The sequence below is a fragment of the Pezoporus wallicus genome, unplaced genomic scaffold (assembly GCF_028554395.1).
Source record: "Pezoporus wallicus isolate ANWC-B61680 ecotype Strahan unplaced genomic scaffold, APGP_CSIRO_Pwel_v1 contig_14703, whole genome shotgun sequence".
Classification (NCBI taxonomy): Eukaryota; Metazoa; Chordata; class Aves; order Psittaciformes; family Psittacidae; genus Pezoporus; species Pezoporus wallicus.
This window is the reverse complement of record NW_026635616.1, coordinates 306,955-320,902: the sequence shown is the minus strand read 5'-3', so window position 1 is coordinate 320,902 and position 13,948 is coordinate 306,955. Positions and strand designations below refer to the sequence as shown.

General features: G+C 38.9%; 1 protein-coding gene across 2 annotated transcripts in view; it reads left to right on the top strand.

The window, feature by feature from the left end:
- Positions 1–13,948, top strand: part of BABAM2 (BRISC and BRCA1 A complex member 2) — a 161,634-nt gene that overhangs the window by 133,987 nt on the left and 13,699 nt on the right. For both annotated transcript variants that reach the window (XM_057397022.1, XM_057397023.1), the window contains one exon: positions 7,791–7,944. In XM_057397022.1, coding sequence (XP_057253005.1) covers positions 7,791–7,944 — 154 coding nt within the window. The remainder of the gene's footprint in view (positions 1–7,790; positions 7,945–13,948) is intronic.

Below are 13,948 nucleotides of genomic sequence, written 5' to 3'. Positions count from 1 at the left end.
TCCCAGGCAGCATTTAAAACCAGAAAAAGAACTTGTTTGAAAGCCTCGCAAGCTTAATAAAGTGTCAATGAGAGAAGCTAATGTTCTTGCACAGCTGCTTTTTGGGTGAAAACATGCTTTAGAATTCTTTCTGTGCTGCTGAAAGTAATGTAAAACTTCCTAGTGTTTAGCACTGTCTCTCTATTAAGAAAGCAGAGGACAAGTTTTTGCCTTTTCTCCACCTGTAACATGCACTGGTCACCAGCCTGTGACAAGAACAGGCACAGCTTGCTCTTTATGCCTGTAACGACTGCGTTTGAAGCATAAGCTTCAAGCAATTGAGATGGATAAGAGACAGCTTTTAGTAGCATCAATCTCATCAGCACTTAGAGAAGTTACTATAGAAACTGTTACAGCAGAAACAATAAAAGGAAATAAAAGCGGAAGGGGGAGGGAATGAAGATCTTTGAGAATGTGAAGTAAAAATAAAGCAAAATAGATGTCAGTAGCTGTAGCTTGTAAGGTAAAAATAAAAAGCCTGTCTCTCAACTAAAAACAATCCTGGTTGCAGGAACTGGAGAAGGAAAGGAGCTGTGAGGCCCTTATGCCCTTTCTCTGGGCTCGCTGGACGATTATGAGAGATTCCATGGCATGTTTTTAGGAGGTAGTCCAGTCTTGCTGTGAAAGGCTGAAGAAGTATGACATAGTTGAGATGGGTGATGACACCCCAAAGCAAGAAGACATTATAAAGCAGTTTTGGAGTTAAGTTGCAACACTTCCTCATGGTCTTTGACTGCATAGCTGGAAACAAAATAATATCTTGATTTGATCTGTTATTAGTTCCTCCTCAAGACTAAGCAAAGAATTAGATACTCTGTCTGCAGCACATGACTTTAACTTAAGGAATTTAAACTGGTTTTTGGCACTTTTTTTTTAAATGCCATTTTGCATGAAGGCTGAGGTACTTAACAAGAAAAATGCAGGTTATGATAAAGACCTGGGACCACAGGATATTTTTACAACAGTATCACCTGCCTACTTTAAAAGAAAATTAAAACAATAATAATCATAAATCTGGTTGCCATTGGTGCCTAGACTATATCGTAGTTCCTATTATCAGTGGAATAAGAACCACAAAGTAGATACAGCAGTGTCATGCAGTCCTCTTCAAATAAAACTGGGTTACGTACTTTATATTAAAAGAAATAAAAGAAAACCAAGTCATAAATTTATTCTAGTCTCATTGACATCCACAAGTAAGCAGATCTACTCTCTGTAATATGTTGGGATAATTATTGTTTCCATTCTTCAGAAATAGTACTGGGCTTTAAGGAGAAGGACGTGGGCTTCCTGGTGGACATCAAGTTGTCCATGAGCCAGTAGAAATGTGCCCTTGTGGCCAAGAAGGCCAATGGTATCCTGGGCTGCATTAGGAAGAGCACTGCCAAGGAGGTCAAGGGACGTGATCCTCCCTCTCTACTCAGCCCTGGTGAGGCCTCATCCGGGGGACTGGGCTCCCCGGTAAAGAGAGACACAGAGCTCCTGGATCGTCTCCAGTGAAGGGCTACTAGAATGATTAAGTCCCACAGTCATGCCATTGATATGTTATTTGTCATCTTGCTCTCTCATTCTCGCAAGACTACATCATCACGCACCAAAGCAAGATAGCTGTGGCATTTAGTAATTCTGTGTGTTTAGAGCCAAACTCGCCCTTTCAGTTTTTGCCAGTAGAATGTAGGGTAAAGGCCTTCAGCCACGTACGAGTCGAGGAAGCATTCACTAGGCAAAATAGCCTGAAATCCTACCCTGCAGAGATTTGTACTAGCCACTACAGTCCCCAGAATACTTGTGGCTGAATCTGTTCAGGTTTCTCAGCAGGTAGAGTGGTCAATCTGATTCGTGAAAGGCCTCCTGTACTGGAATTTCTGTGTAAAAAACTGAAGATTGCTGGTTTTCCTTGAAGATAGATGAAGATTTCTGATCCATCATCCAGGCTGTCTGGAACAGCTTTCCCATAGGAGAAGTTATGAAAGTCAGAAAATCTAGACATTTTCGTTTTAAAACAGAGCTTGATAGGTGTGTCAGGAACATTATATATAATATGCTGTGTTACCACTAAGTTGCATTGTAAATTCATATGAGTCTTACCCACGTGAGCACATCAGGAAAACTGGAGAGCTCAGAGTTCAAGGAACTTTTCAGTTTGAGGCAGTGCATTCGAATCCACAAGTTGTTTTTCCCAGCACTGTGAGCTCAGCTGTAAGTAAAGCAGAGGGAATGTGAGATTCAGTGAACCAAAAAAAGAACAAGGGAAAAGATGAAGAATATATACTAATAAGAAACAGTTCTCAAGTCTGGAATATGTGTTTCCTGTTTCCATTAGTTTGCTTCATCAGAAGTACTTGAATGCACAGGCAGTCCTGGCCAAAGCTGGGTGATACATAAAGAGTGGGAAGGAGTAGAAGGAGCTGTGTTTTGGCTATATAAAAGATAGTCTACTATTAAATCTCAGAAGAATTGGGTTCTACAGGCATCAGTACACATGTTGACTGTCCTTTCCTTGTTCTTTTGCTCCTGATCTGGAATCCCTAGGTAGCCTCTCAACTCGTGAAGTTGCTGTGAAACAATTTTAAAACTATATCGATATTTTTTTTCAATTCAATATATTTGATTTATCATCATCTGTTATGATTATTAGAATCATCTCATTGCAAAGCTCATGAAGAAATGAACGCATATTTAACCAGAGCAAGGCTTTGGTGTTGTGCATTAAATAAACGCAGAGGAGTAGAGTCTGTCTGGTGGGGCAAACCAGAACAGTGACTCATTTGGCCACCTCTGTCCAGCCTAGGCACAGAACTGGAAAGAATACTGAGTGTGTTACCTTGTGTTTGAAAGCTGCTCCGTAAAGCAAGCAGAGATTGAATTAAGGTTATGCAGGCCATGAAAACTTGTAGGAGTCTCACCAGTAAAATAGCCAGATCGGCTAGTGTTTATAAGGGCATAAGAAATGATAGGTGCAGTAAACTGCAGCAGATTCAAGCATCCAGGAGGTTAATAAGATAACCCGTATAGTATCATCCAAGCATTAAAATGGTGCGTAACAGTCAGTGAGTAAATGTTGACTTCTGTGAAAACAAATATCTAGATTTACCCAGTGCCATCCAAAGGATAAATAAACCTTTTCTGTAGAACAGGGGAACAGTATATGGAAAATTTTCTCAGTATTACCATCTAAGTACATTGAAATGTTTGTATGGTCAGCATGCATTTCAGCCATGGGTTTGTTTTCCCTTCTCTTCTCTCCAGTACTTAAAGGCAGGGAGGGGAGCGCTGTGGTAACCCTGTCTTTTTCTTCTGAGCATTTTTAGCTTCAGAAACCCTGTGGCTGCACTGGTGTATGCTTTTGCATGTTTTCGCTTTTATCCCTTCCACATTTCATACCCTCTTTAAAAAGCTATAAAACTAGATGCTAAAGATATTGTTTTGAAGTTAATAAGACTGTCAAAATCAACTCTGTGGTTGTTGACATAAGCTTAACAACCATGTAACCTGTTCCAGATCTCAGATGGTTGTTCTTTAAGAAAATGAACAATTAAACCTTACTGATTCATTGCACAGATTTTTAGTTATTAATGAATCAGGATTTTGGCTTTAAGATAACTGTGTTTTGAATATATGTATGCATTAAATGCTAAGTCAAGAGAAGCAAATTTATGTGTTACTTCTCAGTAGTTTCTTACGTTTCAAAAAGAGAGCAACTTCAACTATTTATAAACTGTAATTAAGTTTCTTTACAACATGACTCATTCTCAACAAGCAAGTCCTTTTTCTTTTGCTTTCTTATGAACTGTGTGGGAAAATTAGGGTTCAATCACCAAAGAATTTACTCAATGCTTAATTACCCAAAGCAGCCCTCTGAGTTCTGCTCATGTAGAGCTTTCATAAAGATGTGATTTTCCCCACATTATGGCTTTCTAAAACTTGACTTTTAAAAAATGATCTGTAAATTGTAACACAAGAGAAAGCAGTATTTTACTATGGTACTGGCTTCTTCCTCCAGTCTGCTTCTTTAAGCTCCTCTTATGTTAACAGTGTGATGCTTAGAAAAGCCAAAGTAAGAAATCATCAGGATTAAACTACTTTGGGCATGGAACTAAATTGGAAACCTTTACTTTCCTGCATGAGCTAATTGTTTAAATTTTCCAAAGGAAATGTTTCTATTTCTGTGAGAGAAGGGGTAAATGGGACTTCCTCTGACATAACTTTCATTTTAAATCTGAGCTTGACAGCAAGATTTTTACCTTCATAACCAAATATTACTTCTTAACTGCATGACTTGTATAAGCCTGCGAGTTGCAGTGACTCACTTACGTAGATGAAGTTATTTTTAGGGAGATAATTTGCACTGTTTTAAAGAGAGGAAAAAGAAGAGAGAGAGTCCTACTAAAAGCTAGATACCTCATTATAGTTTACAGAGCTCGTGAACCCAGCATCCAAGCAAAAGATGACTAAGCAAGGGGTCTATTGGTACTTTCAGGAATTTACAGACATGACTCATCTGCTTATTTTCTGCAGACATACCACCAGGGTACTTTATGAGTCAGCTGTTATTTGGAAATAGTACTTTTATTCAACATGAACACATTTTTTTTTAGTTCTTAGGTAACTAGCATGCCAAACCAAAGCAGGCTCTTATAGTTTGCCTCGTTCAGGTGCTGATTTACAAAAGCAGTGCATTGGTTTTAACTGTGATACGTTTTTCATGACAAAGTGTAAATGTTGTCTGGGATGTAATTATGATAACGCTTCCTTTGCCACCTTATCCATTGCATGAAGGGAGATCTGATTTGATACTAATGTTGAGAGTCAGATTGCCTATACTACCAAGTAAAAAGAAACATTATCAACCTGCATGACTGTGAGCAGGATGTGACCTTTTATCACCTTGCTGGTGTTCACTACTACTGGTATTTGTTTATTTATCGTATACAGTAAAATGTTGCACCCCAAATACAGGCATTCTGTGCCCTCACAGTGTCAATGGATGGGCACCCACTGTGACGGAAGTGAGTTCTTGCCTTCCCTTCCTACTGCTGAAATAATAGCTGGCTACCTTGAGATATGTATAACACTTTACAACTCAAGGCTGTTTCCTGTTTACTGGTCTTTTAGGTGTGGTTGTGTTCCAGAATTAGGGACAGGTTTTTTTACTTGGTCTGGACTCATCTCACACCTTGCATTAAGGAAACACTTGGGTTAGAAAAATGGGAGTGGGGCAGTTTGGGACGATACTGCTGTTGGCCAGATGTGGGATGCACAATTATAAATCCCGTTTGATTATCTGATTTAACAGTTTCTATTGTAAGTTATTCCTGAAAATTCCCAGACAGGGTTTGGTTAATAGAAGAAGAAAATGTTTTCTATTTTGGTGGTACCTTTGTTGGAAGAATATCTTTATGAAAGAAAGGCTTCTTGTAACAAATGGAAGCATCTCTGTAGTGAAAGCAATGTCTTGATTATCCATTTAAGCAGTGTTTCTAGTGCTAGATACTTTCTCCTAAGCGCAAACCTGTAGCTTTAGGTAACAGGAAGAAAACTGCTACCTCTCGCACCTGTTATGTATACAGATGTTTTCAAAGGAAAGCTAATGGAACTTAGGAATTCGCAAGTAAAATGTGAAGTGTAAAGACTAAACTATTACTCAAGTGTCTTGCTAAGGTTTGTTATTCCTTTCACACAGTGACAGAATCCACAAGTATGCAGAGTAGTTTGCTGTTAAGGAGTTGGTACTTAAGGCAAAAGATGCTCTAGAGGAGCAGAATTTAAGCACTCGGAGCAGAAGTATATTTATAACATTAAAATGGAGAGCCTGTTTTCTTGCTTCATACTCTTTTCCTTGGTGAAGTCCTTCACAGGCTGCAGCATGCACAAAACATCTGCGAGGGGAGGAGAGAACTTGCTGATAAATGGCCTTGATGCACCAATGTTTTTCATGGCTGTCATTTAATAATCATGTTATAAAGAGGAATTTGACAGAGCAATCTTTGAATCTAACCTTTGCTACAGCAGTGATCTGCCCTCAAATTAGCAGAACTCTGCCCATGTCGTTACCGCTTAAGTATCTGCTGGAAGCTGCTGTGTGAGCTGAGTCACCAGAACTCCAGGAGTTAGCACGTGTAGCTCAGACTGGGTCATGAACTGAGCAAACACTGTTGTCCACAGTGATTTGTTGTATTTTGAGACTACAGCTGAGTCTCAGTGTTCAAAGACACTCAGTTTTGTGTCCTTCGTGGCTACAAATGGTTTTACTCATAGAGCTTGGAGGGTAATTTAGGAGCAAGGGAGCTGTGGTGTGTCTGATGTGCATCCAAGAATTTCAGGTGTGATTAGAAGACACTAAAAAGTTAGGAAACTAACAGGATGACAGCGTGGTATTTGGAAAAATAAAACCTATCTTACACCAATGGCTCAGTCTGTGAGCAGAGATTTCAGAGGAAGTGCTGGAATCTCTGCTCCATGAAGCATTTAAAAGTGGAAAATACAGCACATTACCAAGTGTACTGGAGGGGAGATCCTCTTGTGCCTGAGGATGGTCTTAGTCCTGTAATGTTCCTTTCACTTCAAATTCTGTTTGTGCTGATTTTGCCACCTGCTTTGATTCCTACTTCAACTGTTACAACCTGTTCAGGAGTCTTTCCTTCTCTTGAAAAAGGACTGTGAAGTGACAGAGAGAATACCAAGAACCCAGGCTAATATGAATTAATTATAGTCCTATTAATTGATTTGACTCATCGCTACACCAATAGGAATTTATGTAAGATTTACAGGGAGATACTATTCCGTAGCAGTGCTCTTTCATCGTGCAGAATTAAAGAACCGGGATTTGAAAGATAACAAAAAGTGAAGTCTACACCTTTAAAGAAATGCACATTTTTGTTGATTTTGGGGTTAGATTAGCCATTTAATGTAAATAATTCGAGTATGTTGTCAGGAATCAGTTTAACTGCAGATTTCTGAAGCTGAAGTAAAATTAGAGCAAGCAAATCTGAACTATAAATCTAGCAATTAAAAGATTAAGAAACAGTTTCTGACTATATTATTAACTGTTTCAGACTATTGTTCTGCCAGACCTGGCTGATCATGAGACAGTGATAAGCAAAGGGAACTAAGAGGTTCTGATTTTTATTTTTAGCGAGGTATTTTGGGTATTAGTGACTTTGCAGTGTGCTTTTGGCTTTGTGGGTTGGGTTTTTTTGTCTAGCAGATGACAGCATGTGGAGATCTTTTCCAACTCATGTGACTGAATGTTTCTACATCCTTTATCAAATCATGTAACCGCTTTAGGTCTCAGATAGCTGTAAAATGAGAATGATGATGTCCATGGGGGCACCAAAATGAATAGGCTAAAGCAGATGAAGTGGAATCTCTTTCTTGAATGGAAAGCACAAACAGAAACTATTTTGTGAATTTTCAAAAAGGGAGAATTTCACTGTAAAGGAAAATAACTGTGTTATATTTTTTGATAACAAAATAATCATGGTGTAAACATTATGATTAACATAGAGATACTCTAGCTAAACGTTATTTAATTACGTACTTTACAGAAGCATTTTGATAGAACAAAGTGATGTGTTGGAAACATTACTTATAAGAAATACAGAAGTGTATTTTAATTATCAATCCTTTTCTCTCATTTAAATCAATAGAAAGGAATTCTATATTCCCAATTAAAAAAAAAAAAAAGAGGAAAACAAAATGAAGTGGTGAATTTTTATGACTATTTTTTTCTTTTCCTTTTTGTATTTCAGTTGACCTTCCCCTATACTTTCCTCGAGATCAACCAACCCTAACATTTCAGTCCGTCTACCACTTCACTAACAGTGGCCAGCTGTATTCCCAGGCCCAGAAGAATTACCCTTACAGCCCCCGCTGGGATGGCAATGAAATGGCCAAGAGAGCAAAGTAAGTCTGATTGCTGTTTCCTACTAAGGATTCCATGTGTTGCATGTTTTTCTGCCAGTAGAAGTTTAGTGGATTTAACTGTACATTTCCAGCATTACAAAAGCTGAACTTGTTTTTGTTCACTGATAGTTCTCTATCTGATGAGTATAGACATACTTTATTAATCATGCATGTTACATTAGTGCCAGAGGACTGATCAAAAGAAGACTCTTTCTGATAGGCATTGTATAGGCACAGAGTGGTGACAGTCGCTGTTCCAAAGAGCTTCCAGGGTAAGCAAACAAGGTAGCCCCCAGCAGGAGTAATCTGCATGGTAGCAGTCAGTCAAGGTAACTGCATGGTTTTGTGTGGGTGTTGGGGCGACCCTGAAGGGAAGCATGTGAGATGGAGAGAGCAAGGAAGAAAAACCTGAAAGGTATGGAATTAGGCTGTAATAAAAAGGCGGAGAAGAACAGGAGGAGGTAGAGCAAACCACTCATCTGGCATAGGAGGCAGTCCTATTAGAACATGAGAAAGTTATCTGAAGGTGTGACTGTCTCTTTCTTTGCTGCTTTTTCTGTTGGCTAGAAACAGAGAATCGCTGACTCCTTCCTCGTCAGTTTTTCTGCAAGCCCTTATTTCAGGCTGGGGAGACACTACTTCAGTCTGAGCATCTCCGTTAGTTAAAGATGACAGTACAGCCTCCCCAGAGTGGCTCTATTGCAAGGGCAAGCTGCCACGGGGAGTGGTGCCCCTTTCATATACTAGGTAAGATTTTACCTGAGTGGAGCAATATGGGCAACAGCCTTGCTGCAATATTTCAATTTTCCAAAGTGTAAAAATGTTAGAGCAGCAAGAGATTTAAACAGGCTGGTTATCATTCAGCATGTAAAGGCATCAAACTGCATAAATAACAAGGCATATTGGGATGAGTGTTCTGAATGACAATCAGAAGATTAAATTAAATTAGCAAGGATGCGTAAATAAGAGTCAAATGAAAATTGTTCAAGCTGAGTAAATCAAATGAATGGCATGGACAGAGACTGTAATTTGGAAATGATGGAAGGGAACAACAATTGACTGAAGCATTTGCAGATTTTATATATTTAAATTTTATGGAGAACATCAAGTAACATTTGATTTTTGGATTTTGATCCATTGTAATAGAGTTTTTTCCCTTGTATTTGGTTTTGCTGCCATACTGTCGAGGAGAGCCATTTTTTGATCAAATGTGATTTGAATTTTGTGGACTCATTTCTTTTCTCTAGCAGAATATTGGGAGTATTTTGTTAAGAAAAAAAAAATGGAAGCATTGCTGTGGCTTGTTTTATAACTGTACTACAAAATGCACTTCTTCCGCAGCTGGAGGCTTACAAGTACCTATGTGCTGTCTGCTAAGTGCGTTCATTTCTGAGTGGGTGTCTATAAGTGGACTTCTCTGCCCTGCACTTGAAATTCAGAAGTATTGTAACAGTTCCTTTAAAAAGCACTAAGTATGTACACTTACTATCACATGTGCGTTTTGTGAGGTTATTCACTCCTCTCTTTGAGCCTTCGCATTTAAGTTTTACACTGGATACGTAATATGAGAAAGATGATGAGAAGCGGGGGAAGAAAGTATGCTGCAGTGTCTGAAATAACTATCATTGAGCTGCAGAGACAGAGAAGCCGCTCTAGTTAAAAGCGCTTTGCTTGCAGGAACAAGTAGTGATTCCTCAGCAGGTACCATAAATAAATCTGTATCAAGAAAAGTATGATGTTACAATACGTGTGAGCATATTTTAAGATGGATCTTTAACACAATTGAGCACCTTATGTAAACAGTGCCTAAAATATTTGCTAGGGCTTCTTAGAATAGTGTGTTTCAACACATCCAAATAATTTTTCACTCTGTTTTTACCATAGCCACATTATGGACCAAGAATATAGGAATATATATAGACAAGGATACGGGAACATATATACGGAAGTATTCTAATTAAATGTATTACTTCAAGCACCACGTCAAAACATCCCAAATAAAAACAGAAAAGGAGGATACATGATTTAGCCTCCAGAAGCAATGTAATTCTGCTCAGCTGAAGGAAATTTAACCCTGGCAAATCAGAGACAGCTTGTTTGTGTTTCTAAATACTGTCCATTAGGTTTTGCTTTTATGTAGTCTTTTTCCTTAGCCAAATGGTCCCCCAAGTACTTGGCATCCTTTGAGACAAAACAGCTCTGTTTATCTTTCTGGCCCTACTGTTCTAGGGCCACAGCGTCTCCCACTTGACATTCTGGTATCTGACCACATTCTCTGCCCTTGTTCTGAGACACTTGATGGATCAGTCTGCATCTTCCTCAATGTAGCTTAAGACACCTTCAAGGATGGCTTTTACTTGCTTTTGCACCAAGTGGGTTCACTAGCTCTTCAGTCGTATATTGAATGAAGAATGTATACCACATTGCTCATAGGTATAGAAGCACCACCAGCTTTGAAATTACACCAGTCAGCAATTTCCTTGTCCTCAATTTTGGCAAGCCCTGCGTCTGTTTTCAGCAGCTCGACGCAGTCTGCTTATTCATAGGCAGAGCTGTCATAAGTTCATGCCAAAGGGACTTTGACTCTGTGCCCAGCCTTCTCCCAGGGTTGTTGGGTTTTTTTCCCAACCAGGTGAGCCTATTTAATGCCTTCAACTCAGGGCTAAACTTGAAAATCTTGGTATCCTTGCTTATCTTTGTGGCCCCCAGCAGAGGTAGGCATCTCTTTTGAAGCTGGGACTTCACCCTTTGCTGTAGCCTTGAGACAATCAGTAGTAACTGTAAGGAGGAGCAAAATTACCCCCCCTAAAATGCATATATATATATAAGTAGATTGTATGCATTCACACTTAGACCTCGATTTAAGAGGCAAGTTCTCAAATCAGAGTATCAGTTTAGGAGGAACTTCTTCATTCGCAGGGAAAAACTGCTCATGTTCTTGATGGAAAGATTGGACCAATTTATGCCTGTCTGATAAAGTCCATGAAATCGAGTTTCTCTTTCTCTGTGTCCTTTTCCAGCAGCTTTTAAAATCACCTGGCTCCTTTGAGGCCCAATGACTTAGATTCCTCACTGAGAGATAGCATCTGGTAACTGAAGCTTGCTATTGTCTTAGCCCAGGGATTGCCCTCTGGCTTGATTTAATTCTAAGGGACAAATCAAGGCCTGATTAAACAGTGTGATTCCAAATGCCTCCAGATTGCTCGTTTCTCAGCTAAATGCAAAATTTTAACCTGTTCCTCCAGCCAGGAGCAGGGAAGCCAAAGACATTACCATTTTCTTACAAGCTGCTGAGATTCTGTTTCCTCTCAGTTAGCATCTCAAGCTTTGCCTGTCTTAGGTAATTTATTTATATATCTGTGGCATCCTGTGTCAGCAGCTTCTCCAAAAGATATGGTCCTAAAGTACAATAGCAAGCCTAAGAAAATACAGTAAATTATGGAAAGTTAGCAGCCTTGTTTGTGGTGTACGTGTGAAGTAAAACATCTCTGTGTGGTTTCCATGGGAAAGCTCTCTTGTTTTTGCTTAAATAAGCATTCAAGGGTACATAAATGGATTCTTTAATGAACATGCAGACTCCAAGCCTGGGATTTTATGAAGGAATACAGTAAATAAAGCTTGTTTGTTTATACAAATTCAATTCAGTTCTTAGATGCCCAATTTCTGTCTGACCCAGTGCTGCTCTGTAGACTTGGGTTATACTCCGGGCAAGTTAAGACTCAGTTTACTCTTTTATCCTACATAAATCCTCCTGCTCTTCATTAAAAATAGCAGGATCACAATAAAAAGTTGTTCTGAGGGTTCATATTCTTTCTTTCAAGGGGGCTGATAAAGCTGTTTTCTGGGTAAGTGTTGTCCCTGGCCACTCACTGGTGTTTGCTGGATGTTCATTTTACATATCCCTCAGGGCTCTGCAAGAGTGAAAGCTTAAAAGGGCTCTTAGTGCTCAACTGTATATTGGCTGTTGTTCTGCCATAAGGTCTTAAGATTATGTGCAGACACATCTTGTGGAGCTACGTGTATATCACCAGCGTGGCTGCAGCTATGGTTTGTGGTCAGCATAAGCATGCTATGATTAGGAAGTGTCAGGCTGGTGCTGTAGCGTTTTCAGCCTCATCAATACCTGTTCCTTGAGTATCATCAAATTGGAAGATGGCTATCGTGTGAAGATGCTAGTTGCTATTTGGCTGAAGTGGTTGCTTTAAGCTCTTATGTTCCCTGGCAAGGAAAGGAAATGCATTTTTTTGGTCTAATAAAAGGATATTTGGGAAAAAAAGAGTGGGACACAATTGTTGTGTTGTTGTTAAGACAAACTCAGCTGTAATATGTCAAACACTTGCTCTTGTATTCAGTAAATTTTGAGTGCCCTAGTGATTTTTTAATTTTATTTTGACATTAGCCAGTTTTTCAACTCCTACATTTTTTATTAAGTCAAAACTCTTTCACATTTTACTACATTTTAAATTCTCTTAAAGTAAGAGGTTTCTCTATTTCCGTAAAGCCTTTGTTTTCCATCTATACTACTTTGAATCTCGCTATACAGTTTACATGTAAACATTGCACCTTTTTTATAATCGTCTCTCCTTGATAGGTGTAATTAGGGTAATAAATCATTTGTCATTATTTGGTTTGTATTTCAGTATTTTTCCTGCTTACACATAAAAGTAGCAAATTGTATTTGCGTGTATTATGTGATTTTCATGCACATTAAGCATCTTTAAAGAGTAGATTTCCAAAAACTAACTTGTTTGTATTTGCATATGCTCACTCACAGAGCTTTTCTCCTGACTGTCTTTGGCTCTGTTGTGCATTACCTTAAGCTTCAAAAGAAATTGAGGAGAAATTGTAGAGTAAGGAACAGGAGCAGGAGACACAGGAACAGCACCCTGCCATAGCCATGTGTGTTAGGGCATTTGCAAGGCTCAGAGGATGGTTTTGGGGAAGAGCAGCAGGATAGGTACAAACTAAGGGCTGAGGTGCTGAGTTAGGTCACTTGTTTAGCTCATTGGTCTTCGATAGTTGCATATCAGAAACTGAACAAAAGTGATTTCCTTGCCTGAAGCAGTTGGTGGGCTCTTTCTCAGAACACAAAAGGGCCAATACGCTGTGACAGCCGTAACAAGAAGAGAAGTGGCGACCAGCCGTGTGAAGCTTACAAAGGAGTTAATTTATTTTATAGACTATTAAATCAAAACTGATTTTCTGTGGGCGTGTCAGCTGACCAGAATTTTATGTGAAAAGTAGAAAGGCAAATAGGAAAAAAAGTGATGTTTAGTTAAAATACTCAAGGATTGCATTTGTCCTGGTAGCGTGGTCTGCAGTTGATTTATCACCAAACCTTAATAACAGAATTGTTTTGATTGTAACACGTAAGAGGCAAAGTAGATACAGCTTTTCATTAGAATTTTCCCTATTAGTTAATTTTTACATTGTTCCTCTGCATACACTACACAATGCAGTCCATACACGTGATGGTTGCACTGCTTGAGTCATATTTTTCACATATTTTTCTTTAAATGCCTCCTTGGATAATTAAGCCTGACTCTTAAGTTATGGTATGTTAGTTTCTGACAGGTGCCTGCCAGGGATCTTCAGTGCTGTCATGCATTACGTGGATTTCAGCCAAGACAGAAGGGCCTGGATATTTGTTTCTGGTCACTTCTCATTAAAGCTTTGACTGTGGGAAAAGAAAAGCAGCTATTTAAAGACGAGGAGTATAACTGCTATAGGAAGTGCATAGAAATAAATCTGTTAAGAAACTAGTTTTTCTGTGTTTTTATATAGACATCATGTATATGTGTGAACTGTACATATGTGCATTCCGATATATAGTAAATATTCTTTCTGCAAAAAGAATTCTCTCATATATTGATAAGAGAAATGCACTGAAGAGATTGGAAGACTTGGCTTGGTATAAGCGTAATATAATAGCACTTTGCTGGAAGACAACTGCTTTGTAGGAATTAAAGGCTGGAATTTCATGTAGGTGGTTCTTAGATAACCA